The sequence below is a fragment of the Monodelphis domestica genome, chromosome 1, assembly GCF_027887165.1.
Source record: "Monodelphis domestica isolate mMonDom1 chromosome 1, mMonDom1.pri, whole genome shotgun sequence".
Classification (NCBI taxonomy): Eukaryota; Metazoa; Chordata; class Mammalia; order Didelphimorphia; family Didelphidae; genus Monodelphis; species Monodelphis domestica.
The window spans coordinates 573,038,027-573,058,999 of NC_077227.1; the positions used below are offsets into that span (position 1 = coordinate 573,038,027).

A 20,973-nucleotide genomic window follows, 5' to 3' on the forward strand; every position below is an offset into this window, starting at 1 on the left:
ACTTTTAAGTAAAGGTTACTAAATCCTAGAGGAGAAGGAAGAAGAGTTATTTCAGGGATTGAGGACAGCCAAAGATTATACTTAGATCTCAGAGATGGAGTGACTTGTTTGAAAAACATCAAAGAGGCCAGTTGTCATTGAATGAAAAAGTAGACATCTGGAGAGTAAAATGTAAAAAGACTGGAAAGATAGGCCGGGGCTAGGTTATGAGTTCTGTTAAGATGTCTGCTGAACATCCAGTTCAAGATGTCTGAAAGGTGATTAGTGTGAGATTCAAAATCAGCAGAGAATTTGAGACAGAATAAGCAAAATTGAGAATCATCAGCATATGGATGATAATTAAATTCATGGAAACCGCTGTGATTATGTCAACTGTGTTTATGGAACCTCCTAAATTTGCTCCTGTGGCTTAGGAACTTGCCTTAAGGGAAGTCCCAGATTGACTTTGTCTTAGATTGAACAATAAACTTTATAAAGTACCCAATGATCTCAGCTTAGACAGAATCAGTAGGTATAATCAAATCTTAAATACCCCAAATTTCTCCCACTGTATCAGAGGCCTCTCCCAGGTAGTCAGCCCTTGGCTGGAACCATCCTTGCCTTATATCCATTGTAAAGCATCAGCCTCTCTCAGGTAAGTCCAGCCCCTGGTTGTACTCCTCCTTCCCTTGAGTCCATTGTAAAGCCTATCAATTCAACCTTCCTGTCCTCTAGTCCCCAAAAATTGTATATAAGAGGCAATCCTGTCCTCAACGCCTGTCTAGCCCTGTAGGACCTGTCAGAGTTTGTACTCCTTTAGCTCATCTTTCAAGATCTCAGGTTCGACTCCATATCAAAATGAGAGATCAGAGTAGGATTTTAGTGAAGGGCTTATGGTATTAGTGTCAACAAACATAAATGAATGTTAAGCTGATATGGTTTGGCATTTGTATAATGAATGGCAGGGAATTTCAGGTATAGTGTCCTAAATGTCCTTTTAGTCAGTAAGGTGGCCAGGGGTGAACAACTATAGAGGCAATAGGGTCAGAAAATCTAGAGTCAGTGGACTGAAGGAGGTTGTAAGGGATTATATAAGCCTAACCAGGCACTAATTCCAGGACAGGAAGAGATTCTGATCTATTTGTAACCTAATCCTGGATTTTTGCCTGGTTAGTTGAAAGAGTACTGGAGTTGAAGGGATTTGGAGTTGGTGGACTTGTGTTTGAAACCCTTCTCTAAGACTCACTCTCTTTTTGGCAACCAGGAACATCAATGTGATGTTAAACTGCATTAAGAGAGGCATACTTTTCAGCAATAAGGAGAGGGCCCACCCTGGTAGGAGTTCTGAACCTCCTTTTGCATCATGTATTCTTTGGCAATATGGTGAAGACTACAGACCCCTCTTGGAATAATGAATGTTGCCTATATTCATAATTGAAGGGGATGCTAAATTTCAGTTAGTGAAAATAAAGATGTAATTTCTCCCCATCCAAGATCATGGATCCCTTGAACTCTAGGGATACATGGACCTCAGGTTAGAACTCCTACAACTGCCCTGGTCAGAACATATCTGGAGTATTCTGATCAGTGCCATAGTTTAGTAGGGGACCAACTAGGAAGGTGAAAAGCCTTGAGTTCATGTTATAGAAGAATTACCTAAAGGAATGAAGTAATGTGGATGTTTAGCCTAGAGCCGTCTTCAAGTATTTGTAGGGTTCTCTTGTGGAAGGAGGAAACTTGTTCTTTAAGCCCCAAAAGGAGAACTAGGAGAAATAGTTGTAGAGGTAAATTTAGTCTTTTTTTTCCCCTTAAACCCTTACCTTCCATCTTAGAATCAATATTGTGTTTTGGTTCCAAGGCAGAAGAGTAATAAGGGCTAGGCAATGGAGGTTAAGTGATTTGCCCAGCATGACACAGGTAGGAAGTGTCTTAGGTCACATTTGAATCCAGGACCTCCTGTCTCTGGGCCTGGCTCTCAATCCACCGAGTCATCTAGATTTAGTCTTGATGTAAGAAATAAAAAAATTCCTAACAACTAAAGGAATCATTAGCCTCATTCCATAGTAGATTAGCCTTCACTGGGGTAGGGATTTGGGGGAGGTCTTTAAACAAAGGATAGATGACCATTTTCTGGGTAAACTATGTGGGGATTCCTCTTTGGGTCTTGGTTGGATTAGATCCCCCCAATTTGATACATTTCTGTGAATATGTGTGATCTTGGATGTTATTTATCATCTTTAGGCTTTGGTTTCCTCATATATAAAATGAAGAGGTTTGGACTAAGCAATTTCCAAGGTTTCTCCTAGCTCTCAATCCCATGATTCTTAGCATCAGGAGGACTAGAAGTGGGGCACATGAATTGCTTTGTTGAAATCATCAAGTGGTGTTGTATGGATCCAGGGCCAAGGGGGAGCCAAGATTTTTTTTTTCCCTCTCCTTTTTCCTGATCTTTTTTTCTCATGATGTCTCTTCTACTAGTTCCTTCCTGCTTCTATTGCTATTCCCTTGAAAGGATACCTCTATTTCTCTTCTTTGCCTAACCTTGAAGATCCAGCCCAAGTACTGTTTTTCAGGAAGCTTTCCTGACAATCCCTGGCTGTAGTTCTTTCCATATCCACTGTTGTCTTTGTCAATTCAGATATATTCTGTTGTACTTTGTTGCGGTAGGAGTGGGGGAAACAGCTTCATGAGTATAAGTAGCACTTGGTGAATGCTTTTTTTTTTGGCCTCACTGTGTTTCCCACAATGTCCAGTAAAAGAAGAGGCCTACAGAGCAAGAGACATCTGAAGGCTGAGAACATTATGTTTAATATGTTAATATCCATTCATGAGAGAAGAGCACACATAGTAGTAGTAATCCATAGGCAGGGACACATTCCCTTGGATGAAACACTCAAACACAAGCAAAGTGAGAGGGCTCAGACAGTGATTCCAGAACATTCTCTTGGAAAAAGCAGGACAACATTGGTGCTTGGAGATGCAACCCCCCAAACTGTACAAAACCAACCCATAAATATATATTTATATTATGTATATATAAAATTGCAAAATAAAAGCCCAAGAGACCAACCATTAATCTGCATGTCACAGTTGTTCCAAAAGTGTTGACATGCCAAAGAAAGGCAGGACAGTTTGCCAGCGGTAATGCCAAGATACAGGGTGCAAGCATCTTGATAGCTGAAGTCATATGTACATAGAACCCCTACTTCAAACTTCACAATAGTAGCAAAAGGCCAAGCTTAGAGAATATATGTACAAGTGGAGACATTAAATAGCACTTTGAAGCCACGATTGTCAGACACAGACATTTCACTGAAACAGCCCAATAACTATACAGAACATTGTACCCTAGACTTACTCTGCTTTAGTTAACCACTGCACAGGCTCTCCCTGGCTTCTATCCATTTCATTTTTCCTTTCCTTTATGGTGAGAGGCCAAAACACCAAATCTGAGCAGTTACCAGTTTTGTATCACAGGAGATCAAGGATAGAGCAACTCACAAGGAGAAAACAAAAGATTTCTTTGAATGGAATTGGAGACTTGGACTGGACATGAGGTGTGGAGTTGGGAAGACTGGTAATCTAGTTTGTCTGCCAAGGGTCCTTCCAAAGTTGTAAAGATGTCGCCACTTGTCCTCATAGCCCTTTTGCACTCTAGTCCAGCTGCTGCAGTCCATCAGCTGCACTTTAGCAGAGAACCCATCTAAAAACTATCTAGGTAAGGTAGCTCTCCCCCAAGGGGCTGAGAGTTTGGGATTTTTATATAGGTATAGCATCTCTTTCTAACAGTTTCACCTGTTCCCAGATCTGGAGAGAAATTTAAAGACTTTGTCAAACTAAAACTACCCTTTGCTACTGCTAGCAAGAGCAAGATTTGTGGCAGGAAAGGAGAAAAACTGGTATATACTGGGGCAATCAGAAAATGTTTGTGCTCTTCTCCCTAGCTAAAATGCTAATTCCATTTACCTCAGTGCTCAGGCTAATTCCAGCATTATTAGTGAAGTGGCAGTGTAGTAGAGTGGAAAGATCCCTGGCTCTTGAACTCAAGGAACTTGGTTGAAATCCTGATTCCACTGCTTATTCATGTGAACTCAGGCAAGACACTTCCCTTTTCTGATACTCATTTTTCTCATATATAAAATGAGAGTATTTGAACCAGATGGTCGCTGAAGTTCTTTCCAGTTTTAATAGCCAATCATCACAATTTCTAATATTTATCAAGGCTGAGCACCAAATGGAAAAGAAAAGATTCAGAGTCCCTAACCCCCCCTCCAATGGTAATTAGCCAACTTTGGGATCCTCCAGACCAGGAACAGAAGTCTCAGCTTGCTTTTGTGTCCTAGGGATTTGTCTGGCTAGTTTCCTTCCATTATGCTGTGGTAGCTTCCTTCCCCCCCCCCCTTTTTCTGTTTTGAAATCTTCCAGAAATTACTGAGTCTGAGTCATAGCTTTAGAGCTGGAAGGGACCTCAGAAGCCATCTAGTCCAACTCTTTCATTTTATAGATGGAGAAATTAAAGGTCCAAGGAGATTTTGTGACTTGCCCAAGATCTGTATATGAGCCATTTCATTTTGCCTTCCCTTTGGTAAATACATTTCAAGCTTGGGGAATTTCAGTTATTCAAACAGAAGCATAAAAGTAGTCAGTATTCCAAGTTTCAAATTTTGCATTTTTAAACTTGCCTTGTGTGTGTGTTTAAAATTTTCTCTTAATGGAATTAATGAAAACAATGGAATCTGATACACAAACATTTCTTCCTATATAGATTTGAAAGAGTTTAAATCATATGCCTGAAAACAGCAATTCCATACTGGCAATGCTTGAGGATTTCTGGTCCATTCAATTGAATTCAAAAAGTATTTATTGTGACTACTATTTGAGGAGAAGCAGCATGATGTAATGATTGGAGAGCCTAACCTAAGAAGCAGAAAGACATGATGAAAATCTTCTCTCTGATACATCCTAGCTGTGTCATCAGGGCAAGTGACTTAGCCTTTAAGTGCTGTAAGAATAGAAGTTGGCGAGAAGGCACTGACTTACAAGGAAAAAGGGAGTTTCTTCCTCCACGAATCCCCTTTATAAATGAAAGCTCAGGTCTAGTCCCTGTTCTAATATGTGTACGAGGTAAATGCTGTTCCTGTCTCCAAAATGATCTTTGTAAAACCATTATTTTCAAAGCATACAATTCATTCTTGCTTCTTCTCATCAAAAGCCAGCCAGATGCTCCACTGAAATACATAAACACCAGTCTTCTTTAGGAATGACAAGAATTGTGAGGTGCTTTCCCTCCCCCTTACCCTTTAACCTTCTTAATGGGAAATGAAACCTTTTTTGAGTGGGGGAGAAAAGCTTTCAGGGCACATGGCTTTTGATGAAAACTTTTTTTTAATCTCTCTCCAATCCCTCCCCCCTCTTCTAGGAAAGAATAAATGCATTTCCAAGGACACTGCTGTTCAAATGGGCTCCCCTGAAAGGAAAATCCCAAATCCCCAAGATCATTTTAAGAAATCACTGACAATTCCTTTCTACATTGAATGGGAGGAGGGTGGGCTGCCTAAAAATTTACCTATTCATTGCTGGATATGAGTCCTCCACATGAGATGACAACAGAGCTGAAGGCAATTCATTTATGCTACCACTTCATTTTTGTAAGCATTTCTTTATCCTGGCACAAATAACTGCAATCCAATATATAATTGTTCAGATAATTGCTGGGTGATTTTGGAATAATTACATCATTATTTATGCTTCACATATTGTACAGCACAAGTGTTATTGCGCACAGATGTAAACTTATAAATGAATAACTGGTGAGCAGATATCATGTAATTACAGAGCAAGCCCATGCTTATTAGTTTTCTATTAAGTCAAATGTTTCCTTTCAAATAACTCAAAAGAGTGAAGAGAGTTGCCCCATCAGTTTTCAAATTGTGGTACTAGAGCATTTAGATATATTATTTAGAGGCTTCTTTTCATTCTACTATTAATTATGTGACCTAGGGTGAGTTACTTCCTTTCTCTAGGACTCAGTTTACTCCTCTGTAAAATGAGAGGATTGGGGGAGCAACTAAATAAGCTGTGGTATATGAATATAAAGGAATATGATTGCAGTGCTGCTGAGGGGCTTTAAATAGTCACATGTGGATTTAATGTAACAGGTTATATTTGGTTTGGAGCTACAGCATAAAATAAACATATTGGGAAATGGCAAACTAAGCATGCAAACTGTATGCTGCATATGTCCCAAGGCAAGTTTGTAATTCCAAAATCTTTATATGAAATTTTTTACTTTCTGAAACACAAGTGCTATTTGCTTAGCTGTCTTAAGCTTGAACAAGTCATAGAACTTCTCTGAACCTCAACTTCCTTATCTGTAAGGCAGGAATAATAATACTGCCCTGCTTAATTCATAAAACTGTTGTGAGAGTAAATTAAATAATGTATTTCTAAATCATAAAGCACTGTACAGATGTCCTGTGTTAATAAATAATTGCTCTCTCAAAGAAACAAAATTTCTCTCTCTCTCCCCTCCCCTTCTACCCCTTCTACCCTTCTACCCTTCACCCGTCTCACACACACACACACACACACACACACACACACACACACACACGAACTGCCCCTGAGCAAACATTTTGATGGTCTATTCCAATGCTTGTATGAAGGATAACCTCTATAAGACTGACACATGTTATATAAAGAGGGAAGAAGCAGCTGGTGTAATGAAAATATGAGTGAACCTGCTCTGCCACTTCCTCTGTGACCTTGGGCAAGTCCCTTAGCTTCTCTAGGACTCCATTTCCCCATCTCTAATATGAGGGAGTTAGATAGAAGACTTTGAAGGTCCCTTCCAGCTCCAAGTTTATGATCCTATTTGATCCTCATGTTTATGGGGTACATGATTTGACCTCAATTATAAAAGAATCTATAGTATTACAGATTGTTTTATAAAGGTGGGTTTGTTAAAATCATATTTTTATTCTTCCTAGTATCTCTCAAATGAGTTAATTCTATTCATCTGGTCCCTATAGTAATGTAGGCACTCTATAGGAGTGGTTCTTTTTGTTCAATTAAATTTGAGGGGAGAGAGGAATGGGTGGTATATATAGGTTACTTGACTAGGAGGCAGAAAGCCACAATTTTATTTGTATTTACAACAGACCAAAAGTTTCCAGAGCCCTAAAGTCAGACTAGGAAATAAAGATGAAACTTGGGATGGGAAATCAGTATCTATCTAACTCGCTTCAGGGAAACTAGCCAAAGCTCACACCAGAACTTGACTAGGCATAGCTTATCGCTAAATGCCACCCCAGACTAGGTTTCCTTGTCCAACCCCTGCATTTTATAGTGAGGAAATTAAGACATAGGGACATTAAGTAACTTGTCATACAAGGTCATTCTTGTGGGGAGGAAGTAAAAGAGCAAGGATTTGAACCTACGGCTTCTAACTCCAAATTCAGACTCTTCTAAAGGTAAAATGATCCATACTATTGGCTAAACAATAGACCAGAAACACCAGGGAAGCAGCATGGAGAAGAGATTCTCTTTCCTATTGATGTCCCCAAGATGTAGTATAAAGAACATTAGGTCTGAAGGAAGTAGGCTTGTATTCAAATGTTGACTCTACTCCTTAATATCTATGTAATTTTGGGCAATCTCCAGACCTCCTCTGGGCCTCAGTTTCTTCTTCTGTAAAGTGGCAGTTGAACAAGATGACCCCTGAGTTTCATTACACTCCATATCTCATGATCCACACTGCTACTTGCTTCTATGCTCAGCCAGGTATTTCCTGAAACTAAAAAACTAAGACATCAGTTTAAAGTCAGATTTTTTTCTCTCATTTCTCTTTCCTACCTCATATATGAATTGATGACATTTTAAAACTGGTCATGGGTTTTCTTGCTATGAATTCTTTTCAGTTAATTCTACTAACATCTTTATTTCATCCAGAAGAAAAAAAACAACTCTGTCACCCTAATTTTGTCACCATGCTAATTTTCATGGACTAGACTATACCTTTTTCATTAGGGCATTTGTAAAGATACTTCAATGATTTCTGCTTTAAGACCAAATAGAACAGGAAATAGCTGTACTAACCTTCAACTCTGTTGACACCTTTCTCTATCTTTTCACTAAAAATTTCTCCTGTAAGTAGCATTGTGTAGTGGAAAGAATAGTTGGGCATGAGGTAGAAAACCTCAGTTCAAGTCCCAGTGCTGTCATTTAATAGCTCGGTGCACTTGGGTAAGTCAGAATGTTTCTGGGCCTTAGTTTCCTCATTTGTAGAATGAGAGGGTTTTTTAAATGAGTTCACCCAACCAATTAATTTTCCGAGGTGGGATTTAAGCCCAGGGCTGTCTTTACTCCAAGTTAAACACGCCCTCCACTAAAGTGCTAGACTGACCATATTACTGAAGTTCCAAAATGGCCTTTTTATATGACAGTTTCACTCTAATGCAGTCACATTGCATGGACCTATGGAATAAAAAACCACTAAGTTTGCTTACATGCACCTTGCTACTATTTTTAAAGAAAAATTCCTTAATTAAAGGAACTGACTTTATTTAATCTGGAGATGAGATGGCCTAGGGCATACATGATTGCTGTCTACAAATATTTTAAAGGCTGTCAGTTAAGAGTTAAATTTGTTTTTCTTGGCCCCAGTTTTTGGACCCAAGAACAATAGGAAGGAATTACAGGCGTATATTCTATATATAAGGAAGACATATAAGCTTGATAAAAGAACTTCCAAACAATTCAAGCTGTCCAAAAGAGAAATGGAGTACTCTGGGGATATAAGCGCTACAATAATGCTGATCATCTAGAGAAAGCTTAATGACCATTTGTTGGCGATATCATGGAAGCAGTTCTGGGCAGGTATGGTTTAGACTAGATGACCTCTGAAGTTCCTTCTAGTTTGGAGATTGAGATTATGATTCCAAGGACATCTTTGAACTACAGACACACACCAAAGGGCATGAATTCATTTCTTTACTCCATTCCCTTAACATCACTTTCTTTTGCCTTGTTCATTGATCAAAAAATTAATCTCTAAAGTTAGTGTCAAATCTTTTTAAAGGTGATTATCAGCAAATAGGTATTGAAAAGTATGACATGTTTAGTTGATGTTTTTGGACTCCCTCTGCTCACTTGGTCAGCATAGAGGACTTCACCTCTCATTGAATCTGAAAGGACTTGGCCTAAAGGAGAAGCATCTGGGAGTCTGGGTTTCTAATGACATGAATATAATGTGACATATAATCACATAAAGAAATATGATCACCTTTCCTCATCAGACTCCCCACTCCCAACAGTGGAATTGCTCACTTAGCCAAGAAGCCCTTATTGCTCACTTGGACACAGTACCACACTGGTGTCATCACTGGCACCTCTGAGAGCATGGTGAGTTAATAGTTCACCAGGGAGGTCAGGTGGAGTTTTTTTATACTCACTTCATTTCCTTAATCAGGGGTGCACAAAGACCAATAATGGTTCTAAACTAACAATAGTACTTGGTCCTAAAAAGTCTTCTTATAGATTTGGGGTGTGTGTGTGGTTTTTTTTTTTAAAACTCTTACCTTCCATCTTGGAGTCAATACTGTGTATTGGCTCCAAGGCAGAAGAGTGGTAAGGGCTAGGCAATGGGGGTCAAGTGACTTGCCCAGGGTCACACAGCTAGGAAGTGGCTGAGGCCAGATTTGAACCTAGGACCTCCCATCTCTAGGCCTGGCTCTCAATCCACTGAGCTACCCAGCTGCCCCCTATGGTGTGTGTGTTTTTAATATTAACTGGGACAGAGTAGAAAAGATTTCTTAATTATCATTGCTTATCTGGGAAAATATCACACCTGTTTCCTAGAGCTTTCTATTATAAATACCCCATGACAAAATATTTTTAAAAGGAGGTGCTAGCATTCAAAATAAACAACTTTGCAGCTTTTTTTCAGGTCCTGAAATAGATTGCTATTATAAACTGTTTTTAGAAATGGCAGGGAGATTTAACCATTTCCCCAATATTGGCCTATGCTGTCTGCTTTAGGTAGCTTTTGGATGATCCTATCTCTGATGGATCCAGAGTAATTTCTCTCAGGCCTAGTGATAACCTAGAAGGAGCTATCCATAGTTTCCAAATGGAAAGACACTAATTCTGGTCTCACAAAACAAAGGGTCTTTGTCTTAAAGGAAAAGGTCTTGAATCAGCAGGGCTTAATCCCCAAGGGGAGGTGACAACCACACATTGATTAGAGAGGGTAGTAGTTGTGTCTAACCTGTGGGACAGTGGAGGGATAGTATGCCCTTCCCCATTTTGTGAAATCCAAAATCAAGCAGAGGTCCTTGGCTTCCCCCATCTGTTAAATGTGGTCTCAGTCTTAGAGGTCAAGAGTCAGAGTTTTAGAGGGACAAGACATTTTGGCCTTTTCATACTAATAAAACCAAAATGATATTCTTTGGTTGTTGAGCAAGTACATGTTTAGCTCTCAGTCCCACTTATATTCCCTGAATTCAGAAACCTTTATTTTTCCACTCATTTCTGTCAACTCTTGCCAGGGGTCGGTCTCTCTCTCTCTCTCTCCTCTCTCCTCTCTCCTCTCTCCTCTCTCCTCTCTCCTCTCTCCTCTCTCCTCTCTCCTCTCTCCTCTCTCCTCTCTCCTCTCTCCTCTCTCCTCTCTCCTCTCTCCTCTCTCCTCTCTCCTCTCTCCTCTCTCCTCTCTCCTCTCTCCTCTCTCTCTCTCTCTCTCTCTCTCTCTCTCTCTCTCTCTCTCTCTCTCTCTCTCTCTCTCTCTCTCTCTCTCCTCTCTCCTCTCTCCTCTCTCCTCTCTCTCTCTCTCTCTCTCTCTCTCTCTCTCTCTCTCTCTCTCTCTCTCTCTCTTCTCTCTCTCTCTCTCTCTCTCACTCTCTCTCACTCCCTCGTGCGCACACTCTCTTACTCTCTCCCACGTACTCTCATATGCACACATACACAGTCGTTATGAAAAGGGGTATTTTCCTTAGAATTGGGGTCTAGAAGCCAGGGAAGTACAGACTCAACAATGAGCCCTTGTGAACAGAAAAGTGAAAACTAGCATTTGCTTAGGGTGCAGAAAAGTGTGTTTAGGTCTTCAAGCAGAGGGGATGGGAACCCCCAAATGAAGGACAAAATGATTTCAGTTAGCTATAGTTATATCAGCAGGAAACTAGGTTCCTGAGAGAAAGAGTAGAAAGTCCCCACCCTCTCACATTTAGCTTGAGACTGTGAGAGGTTGAGAATCATTCCTGGTCTCCAGCCTTTGGCTCAGTATTGGCGGGCACCATTCTAACAAAGGGCAGCTTGCAGCTAGACAGCTTTGCCATAGTGGAAAGAACACTGGACTGAGAGTCAAAAGACCTAGGTTCTAGTCCTGGCTCTGCACTAACTAGTTTATGACCCTGGACAAGTCACTTCCCCTGATGAGCCTCAATGTCCTCCTCTGACATCTGAAAGGATGGTGTTAGGTGAGTTCTAAGGTCTCTTCCAGCTGTACAAGTCTATATCTTACTCTATCCTTCCGTGGCTCTGTACTTTCAGAGACAGAGACAGGGGGAGGGAAGGGGAAGGAGAGAAGGAGAAGCAAGTGGAGGCCTGAGGAGAAAAAAATCAGGATTCCACTTTCTCCTTCTTTTTGCTTTTTTTCAGAAACGATGGGGTTCGGAATTTCTTTTTCTTCTTGGATGGGGATTTAGAGGGTGAACCTTCTGGGGACATGGGACCACTGGTGACTGACTCAGTTTTTTCCTTGGAGGCATCCACTTCTGTGTCAGTATTGGTAGTCATCTGACTCATTCCTTTGCTGAGAGCTTCTTCTACTGTCTGATCTTCCTCTTTTCCATTAACAACTACCCCTTCTGGAACGGTCTTTTCAGATTCATCAGCGGCTTTATTTGTCTCAGTCTTCTTAACACCTTCAAAATAAAAAGAGACATGACCCGTGAGATTTCGTTCATTCACTCTACCATGGTGACCAGGACAGCTGCTGGGTGATAAGATACAAGTGCAACTTGGCATCCACCCCTGGCTTCCAAAGCACCCTACAGCCACACGGTCAGCCTCACAGCCCAGGGTGATTGCCTTGTCTCAGAGATGGGGATACTGAGAAATGGGGACGACCATTTCCCAGGCCACAATTTCTGACATTTTGGTAAAAGGGGGGTGTGGTAGTGATGATAGACCTGGCCATTACTCTTCTGGAGCATGTGAAAGGGCAAATAGGCTTGTAGGGTGCTTAGGACCAAAGGAACCAAATCTCATCCATATCCTGGGCCCCTCGCCATGTAGTCTATCCAGGTGAGAGAGTCCCTGAGAGAGAAATTACTTTTAATTCTTGTCTATAAATTTTATGTATCCAATAAAGGGCTGATATCTTTGTCAGGAGGTGGCGGGGGACAGCTCAGGTGATAGTTTTGATCCAAACCAGGACCAGCCCAATCTGTGCCACTCTGTGCCTAGTTCAGGGCCTTTCCCACCAAGAGGAGAGGGAATGGACATACAGGGAGGCTACAGGAAAAGGGAGGGCACCGCCATGCATGCTTGAAAAAAGCAGCCCAGGGAAGAGATGACCAGAAGAAAAAAATCAGGAAGATCAGAAGGGAGAATTCAATGGCAAGGGTTCAGTTTTATGAATCTTAAAATATATAAATTAATTACATTTGTGTGAAAGTTTCTGCCTCTCTGGGGGCTGAAACAACTCTCTAGGGGAAAATAAAAATTAGTTAGTTTTCTTCAAATGGATTTTCCAGTTCTTATTCTGGTACAATTGCTGAATACAGTTAAAGCTGTCTTTAAAACAGCGCATGAACATGAAGCATCCGCTGTGTGCAGATCACTGTGCTAGGCGCTGGAGAGGGGTATAAAATTTAGATAAAACATGACCTCTGCCCTCATTCTAGTTGAATTATAGATCATAAATAGAGAACCATAACAGTAAACCATGATAAATACATTAGATAGGTGAAGACAGAGGGATATGTGCCTTACTGAAAAGGTTAAGGAAAAGTTTTCTAGGGAATGTACCATTTGAGTTGAACTTTGCTGGATGGGGTTGATCCTCCTAGGATTGTCAACAGGTTGAGAAGGAAAGGAGGGTGTGCCAGTCACAGGAAACTGCGTGAGCAAATGCATAGTGTAGGGAGAACACATGGCATGTTTGGATGGCAGAGGTGTCCAAATTAGCTAGTGCATTGAGTCCAGGAGGCAAGGAGAATGCAGAGTAAAAGGCAGCAGGATTAGGGGCAGGCAAGGTGGGCAAACTGCTCAGGGATAAGTCAAGAGGGACAGATCACCAATGAATGCCCTCATTTACAAATGAAGGAAATAAGACACAATGAAGTTTCCCCCCATACCCTACCATCTCCTCCTTCATTCCTCCCATGATGAGGTTGTTTTCCTGTCATATGAGTGCCTTTACATATGTCCTTGATCCCTTCCCCTTCCATCTTCTCCAGTAGATGCTCCCTGTCTTCCCCTTTTTTCTCTAATCTTCAATTTCTCCTTCTCTACCACTCAATCCCTATTGCCTAAAAAGATGCCCAACTATCTAAAAAACCCTCACTAGATCCTACCATGCCCAGTAACTTTATTGTTTTACATTTCTCCTCCTTTTGTGGTTAATCTCCTTGAGAATGCTGTTTCCAATCAATGTTTATATTTCCATCCTTTCCATTCACTCTCTTGTAAACCCTCTACAATAGGAGTTCTTGAGGTTTTTTTGTGTCATAGACCCCTTTAGCATTCTGGGGAAGCCTATGGAATCATCGGAGTAATATTTTTAAATGAATACTATAAAATACATAAGATTACAAAGGAACCAATTATATTTAAATATAATTATCAAAATATTTTTTTTAATTTATGGACCTTAGGTTAAGAACCCTTGCTCTGGTTTTCCACCTCATCATTCAAATGAAATTACTCTCTCTAAAGTTATCAGTAATGTTCCCATTGCTAAATACAATGTCTTCTTTTTCTTTCATTTTCCTTTTTTATTTTTCTGCAGCATTTGCCACCATTGACCACTTTCTCTTCCTGGATTTTATCTCCTGTTTGGGTTTTCATGATTGAAGTTTCGATTGGTCTCTTACCTAGCCTCTTTTGTTGGATCTTTCTTCCAAGTGTCTCCCAGGGCTCTATCTTGGGTCCTCTTCTTTCTATATATATTTCATCACTTGGTAATCTTGTTAACTCCCATGAATGCAACCATCATCTTTATTCAGATGATTCCCGGATCTATTTATTTATCTCTAGTTTCTCCTCTTAAGCTCCAGTCTCACATCACTAACTGCTTATTGAAAAATTTCAAACTAGTTGTCCCATCAGCATCTCAAATTGTATGCAAAGAAAAACTCATCATCTTTTCCCAAAATACTTCCTTCTTTTGAACTTCCTTATTTCTGGAACTTCCTTTCCACTCATCCAGTTGTAACTTTGGCATCATCCTCAACCATTATGTCTCTCTCACCCTATAAATCCATTTGGATGATAAATCTTATAATTTCCTTCTCCACAACAGCTCTAAAGTATACCCCCTTCTTTCTATGAACATAGCCACTACTCCAGTTCAGATCTTCATCATCTCTTGTCCAGACAACTGCAATAGCTTTCTAATCCGTCTTCTTGTTTCAGGTCTTTCCCTACTCTTTTCTTTCCTTCACTTAATTGCCAGAGAGGTTTTCTGAAAGTGTAGTTCTGACCATGTCACCCCCTTACTCAACAACTCTATTGGCTATCTGTTATCTAAGGATCAAAATCATAGTCCTTTGTCAAAACTCTTCACAGGCTGCTCCCTTCATATTTTTCCAATTTTCCTATATTTTACTTACTTCACATGTTCTATAATCCAGCCACATTGAATTACTTGCTGTTCCTTGCACATGACACTCCACCTCCTGTCTCTGTCTTGGAATCTTAATTTCTTTTAAGACTTAGTTCAAGTACTATCTCCTCCAGGAGATCTTTTTTGGTTCCTTCAACTGCTAATACCAGTCCTGATGAGCATTAGAATGGAAAGCCACTTTTTATCTATTCTATAATTATCTTATGCATTCTGATTTACATATGTGGCCTCCCCATTAGAATGTGAGCTCACTATTTTTAAGCTATTGAATTAAGCTATTATCAAATAGAATAGCTTATTTGATTTAATTTAAGCTTTACTAGCTTAAATAACATTAAGTTAAACTGAACTATCAAAACTTAAAACAACACAACTTTTGGGAAACTATATATTCCAGGGCTTTGAAATCACTATGTAAAAATAGAAGTCCTATTACTAAAAAGAAAAAAGTAAATGCCTTGAGGGCAGAATATTTTTGCTTTTTTCTTTGCATCCCTAGGGCTTATCATAGTGCTTGATAGATATCATTACTTAATAAATTCTTGTTGATTGATTGAGGCAATCTTCTGAAAGCCACACAAATAGTAAGCAGTAAAATCGGGATTTGAACCCAGATCCTCTGAATCCATTACAATGCCTTCTTGCAAGGATGAGGTCTACTATCACAGAATCATAGAAATTAGATTTGGAAGGAACCCTTTTTAAAGGACATTTAGTCCAATCTTGAGGTGAACAGAAATACTGGCATACTGGGGAGCTGTGGTTTTTCCCCAAAATTCATTATATCACTTCACCATATTGCCCATGGCTACTACAAGGTAGTACAATACAACATCCAAAAGCTGTTCATCTAGGCTCTGTTTGACCATTCTCAATGGTATGAAATTCATTCCCTCTCAAAGCACCCAATGCCATATTTAAAGATCTATCATTCTTTCTTTTCTTGGCACAAGACCTTCCTTCCTGTTGCTTTCATCCACTGATCCTCCTGTGGCTAACCTCTGGGCATTTTTTACCACCATGAAATAAAAGAGTTATCCTCAATTCTTAATAGCCTTGGTCAGCATGAATGAATATATTTAATCCCACAGAGATTTCAAGGACAGCAAGTTGACATGTGTTTAGTTCCTTGGTGAAATTCAATGTGGGACAAGTTAGCTTTTTCTTCCACTTCTTATCACTTTGAAAATGACTTAGAATATAGTATTAGGAATGAAAACAGAATACAGGTATGGACTTGTTGTAATCTAGAAACTCCCTCTTTTTTTCTTCTAGCTTATTCTTTCCCCATTCAACAAACTTTCTGTAACTAAGCCATCCATCTTCCCTTTTATCTTAATTGCCTCTATCTAATCAAGCAATCAAACAAAAAAATCATTTATTAAGCACTTATTCTATCTGAAAACTATACTTGGGACCATCTAAGCAAGAAATATTCAGTTTCCTAACCAATTAGGGTTTCCCTGCTTGTGACCTCATAGCTAAGAAAACAATCAGACTCCCACCCCTCTCTATAAAGCATAAGAGCTGCCCCCCAAGATGCTCAAACTACCCTGAAAAGAATGAAATGAAGATGGATTTAGGAGTTCCAGTCAATGAGTGGGGTCCTATGTACCAAGTACTGAGAACAGCCTCTTGCAAGGTTATCATCAGTCGGTCAATAAACATTTATTAAGCAACTACTCTGTTCTAGGCTAACCACTGGGAATCCAAAGAAAGGGAAAAGAAACCCTTGTCTCAGGGAGGTAAAAATCTAAAGGGGGAGCCAACATGAAAACAATTATGAATAATAATAGATATATATTGGACGAATTGGAGATTTTCAACAGAGGCAAGGCACCAGCCTTCAGAGGGGTCAGGAAAGGCTTTCTTGTAGAAGGTAGGTTTTTAAGTTGGTCTTGCAGGAAGCCAGGGAGATGAAGAGGTGGTGATGAGGGGGAGAGCATTTCCTGCCTGGGGAGAGTCATTGAAAATGTCCAGTCTGGAGAGGAGTGTTTTGTTCAAGGAAAAGCAAGGAGGCCAATGCCACTGGATCATGAGGGGCCTGGGAAGATAGGAGAGGGGCAAGTTGTAAGAGGCTCTGAATGCCAAATGGAGGACTTTTCATTTGATCTTAGAGGCGATAGGGAGGTAGTAACTGGAGTTTATAGAGTAGGGGAGGGTATGACCAAACTGTACTTTAGGAAGATTAATTAGTTTGGAGAGTGAGGCAGGGGGACCTGCTGTAGCTTATTGGAGTAGTCCAGATGTGAAGTGCTAAGGGCAGTGTCAGAGGAGAGGGTGGGAGTCAAAGTGGGAGATATTATAAAGGTAAAATTGGAAACAGATTAGATATGGGGGTGGAAGTGAGAAGTCAAGGATGACACCTCAGTTGTGAGCCTCAGTGACTGGGAAGATGGAAATGTCCTTAATAAGTAATAGGGAAGTTGTGACATGGGGAGGGTTGGAGGCAAAACATAGTTCAGATTGAGATAGGCTGAGCTCAGGAATGGGAGCACTGTTAGAGTTTGAAGATCATTGTGCCGGAAGCTCCCCAAAGACATTCCTGCTTGTCTCTTTTCCCTATTCTTCCTTGTTCTGATTTGGAGGTGCCAGGTCAAAGGAGAGGGATGACTCTACTTGTTTTGCAGGAAGAGGGGTAAATGTTACCCTAGTTTCTGTCCATTCATACTCCCTGATTTTCCCTCTGTGTAGCTTTAGGTGTTAAGCCATGTAGGCTTCTCTCAAACATTCCAAATAAAAAGCCTTATTATTTTCAGTTTTGACTGACCCGTGTGAACCTTATGGGGAATCTGTTTCAGCCTTAGCAATGGACCCCAATAGAAAATAACTAGGTTGAACAACTATTGACCTACTGCAAAAGAGATTAAGGCATATATATGTAGCTGTCATGAATAACTTGATATCCATCAACAAATGGATATGTATACATAAATTTGTCATACTAGGGAAGAAGCTGTGGTTCTTCCCTAAAATTCAAAATATTCCCCCTATCCTCGGAATTATGGAAGTTGACTCCAAGTCATCATATTGCTTATAGCTACTATAAGGTACAAATGAGGCACAATGAAAAGGCCATTGAACTAGGAATCAGATGCTTGGATTCTAGTCTTACCTTAATTGCTGATTTAAAATTATTTCAGATCTAGAATAGCTCAAATTTTCCTTATTTTGGGCTGAAATCTACCCATCTCTAATTTATGCCCATTAGCCCTACTTCTGCCATCTAGAGCCATGCAGATTAACCATAATCTATTTTTATCTAATCTTTTGAATGATGACCCTGCACAATATGTGTAGAATGCTATCATATTTCCCCTAAGTCTTCTCTTTTTCAGGGTAACATCTTCTGGTTTTATTTTGTTTGTTTGTTTGTTTTTAGTTCCTCCTGGAACAGAGTCAGATCTCTTCATCTTCTTTTAGAAAAGATTTTTTTGTTCCTCCTTAAATGTTATGTACCAGAATTCATTACAGTACCACAGATATTCTGCGACTGACAGAGAATATAGTGGAACCTTTACCTCCTAGATTCTGGACACCATATTTCTTCCGGTGATTCCTAAGATTACACTGATTTTTTTTTTTTGGTTGTGAAGTCATTGGGGTTAGCTTATATTGGGTTTATAGACACCTAAAACTACTGCATTATTTCTCTTATTCTGTACTTAATGGAACTAAAATTTTTAATATAAATGAGAAACTAACATCTATCATTTATATATTTTTATTTTGTTGGTTTTGACATATAATTCTTATCTGTTAAGATATTTTTGAAACATGGATTTGTTATCTAATGAATTAGTCATCAGTCCTAGACTTCTGTCATATTCAGAACTGAAAAGGACACCATCTAAGTATGTATCCAGATGATTAATTTTTTAAACAGTTATGCAGTGACATGGCTGGGTTTTTTTGATCAAATCAATAAACCATCATGGGTCTGGGTTTTTTTAATTTCTCTTTTATTTATCTTTCTGTTAGACTTATTTAAAACTGAGAGAGGTATACTGAAATCTTCTGTTACTACTGTATTACTACTTTCTATGTCCTCTTGTAGGTTAATTAATTTTATTTTTATGAATTTAAATGCTGTTATTTGGAGTATATAAGTTTAATATTAATAGTCACTTATTGTCTGTTTCCTTTTAGCCTAATGTAATTTACTTGTTTATCATCTTTTTACATTGTGAATGTTTGTTTTTGCTTTTTTAAATTCACTTGATGCAAAGTAATTTTTGTTTGTTTTCAACCCTTCATTTTTATTTTGCACATACAGCCAGCAAGGCAGCTGGGTGTTCTCCCTGGCAAGGGGCACAATGCAAATGCTCAGAATGTACAGATGTGGAGAAAATTTAAGTTGGGAGAATCCTGGAGGACATGATACAGAAACAAGGGGAGAGACATAATACACGAGGAAGAGGAACAAAGAACAAGAGCTCACACCAAGACACATCCTAGAACATTTAGATGGGGAGGGAGCAGGAAGGGGAGGTCCAGCTAGGAACAAAAGCCTAACCTGGCAAGGACGCTTGGCCATCTCTCCTGCTGCTGCCCCCTCTGACCACCAGGACTTGCAGGTCCTGCAGCTGAACCTTTTATATGCTGTCTTCCCTTACAGGAATGGAAGTTCCTTGGGAGTAAGGGTGGCCTCCCTATTCTATTTGTATCTCCAGCTAGTCCCAATACGTGGCATACAGTAAGGGATGGGGACTGAACCTGTGATTTCTTTGGTAAGACAGAACTCCAAGGTGAAGCAACACCCTCTACCATCGTAGGTGGGCACCTTGTAGGCAATTTATTGTCCTAGAGGGTGTCTGCATCGCTGAGAGGTTAAGTGAATTGCTCAGGGTCACACGGCCAGTATCTAACAAAGTTGGTGTGACTTAAACTCAGACCTTCCTGCCTTGGAGGCTGCTTCTCTATCCAGGACACCATGAGGCCTCCTTACTACTTGCTGCACGTAGTAAGCGCTTCATCAATTTCCTTTTTTCAATCTATCTTGTACTCTTGGGAGCTGGATAAGTTATAAGGGGGGATGACGGAGCATAGTCCTATTTCTGATGACTTCAAGCCTTCTGCTGACCAGGCACTACGTACACCTTTTCTGGGATAAGAAATAGCTTTGCCACAGATGGGCACTTTCCCCATCTCTGTCTTGGTCCTTTGCAGTATTTCGATGAAGATGGTGAAGGCACAATGCTGCTATCTACTGCAGGCCCCATTGCATAAGCTCCCTCCTAAAGAGTTTTGGAAAGGGGAGGGCTCAGAAAACCAGCTCCAGGACAATTATTATAAGGAATTAGTACTCCGAAGACTAGTATCCATCTAAAAGAAATAATGGCGTTCCTTCTTGTTCCACCCCTGCTAAGTATCCAAAGGGTGCAAATGAAACAGCCATCTCCACTTCCTTCCTGAACACCCTCCCCTCACCCTTTGGCTTCCTCAGAGGGGTTACAAGTACTCTCGGTTCAGTAGAGAGCCAGGACGGGCCAAGCCAGCACTGAACCTTGATGTAGGAGCTATCACTGCTCCAAGGATTCCTTGGCTCCCACTCAGCATCTTAGGGTAGGTGGTGGCTTCCTAGAATGGACCCAGGGGTTCCCGGTATGGGTTATAGGATCTCCAAAAGGCAACACGGAGGATTTGGCTGCTTCCAAGCAAGGAGGACAGAGCAGCTGTTGCCCCTGACCCTGGGCCCCCCACTCTGTGGAGGGGAGGCTGGAGGAGGTGTCTCTGAAGGAGGCCGGATACTTTGATACTCTCCCGTCCAGGGTGTTCCCCTTCATACAGACATACATGGAGAGGGATTGGGGGAGAGAGCGGGAGAGAGAAGTCCTTTTGCTTCCACTAAGTTCTGTAGCTGTAGTTCCAGTTAGTCGCCAAAGGAAGTCCTCCCTCCCCGGCACAAGGGTAGGTACAGTTAGTAAACAGCCTCTCTATACTTACTACATAGACAAGTATTCAGAATCAGAGGTAACTCCTTTGATGAAAGCACAGATGGGAAGAGAAAGGAAGAGATGGTGGAGACAAATTGGACAACACCACAATGAGACAAGGAGAAAAACAACAGTCACTGAACACCGGTTTGCTTGTCTTTGGCTCAAAAAGAAGCCTTTCTCTGACTGCTTTCTTCTGGCATTCTTAGACAT

The 20,973-nt window shown here is 40.4% G+C and overlaps 1 protein-coding gene across 4 annotated transcripts in view; it reads right to left on the bottom strand.

Annotated features, from left to right (window-relative positions):
• Window positions 1-2,764: 2,764 nt before the first annotated feature.
• Window positions 2,765-20,973, bottom strand: part of ADD2 (adducin 2) — a 177,589-nt gene continuing 159,380 nt past the window's right edge. For 3 of the 4 annotated variants that reach the window (XM_007476306.3, XM_007476307.3, XM_001381730.4), the window contains one exon: window positions 10,750-11,897. In XM_007476306.3, the coding sequence (XP_007476368.1) occupies window positions 11,593-11,897 (305 nt within the window). In that variant the 3' untranslated portion in view covers window positions 10,750-11,592. Of the gene's footprint in view, window positions 11,898-20,973 lie in introns of all 4 variants that reach the window. The other variant, XM_007476305.3, reaches the window with a different exon arrangement.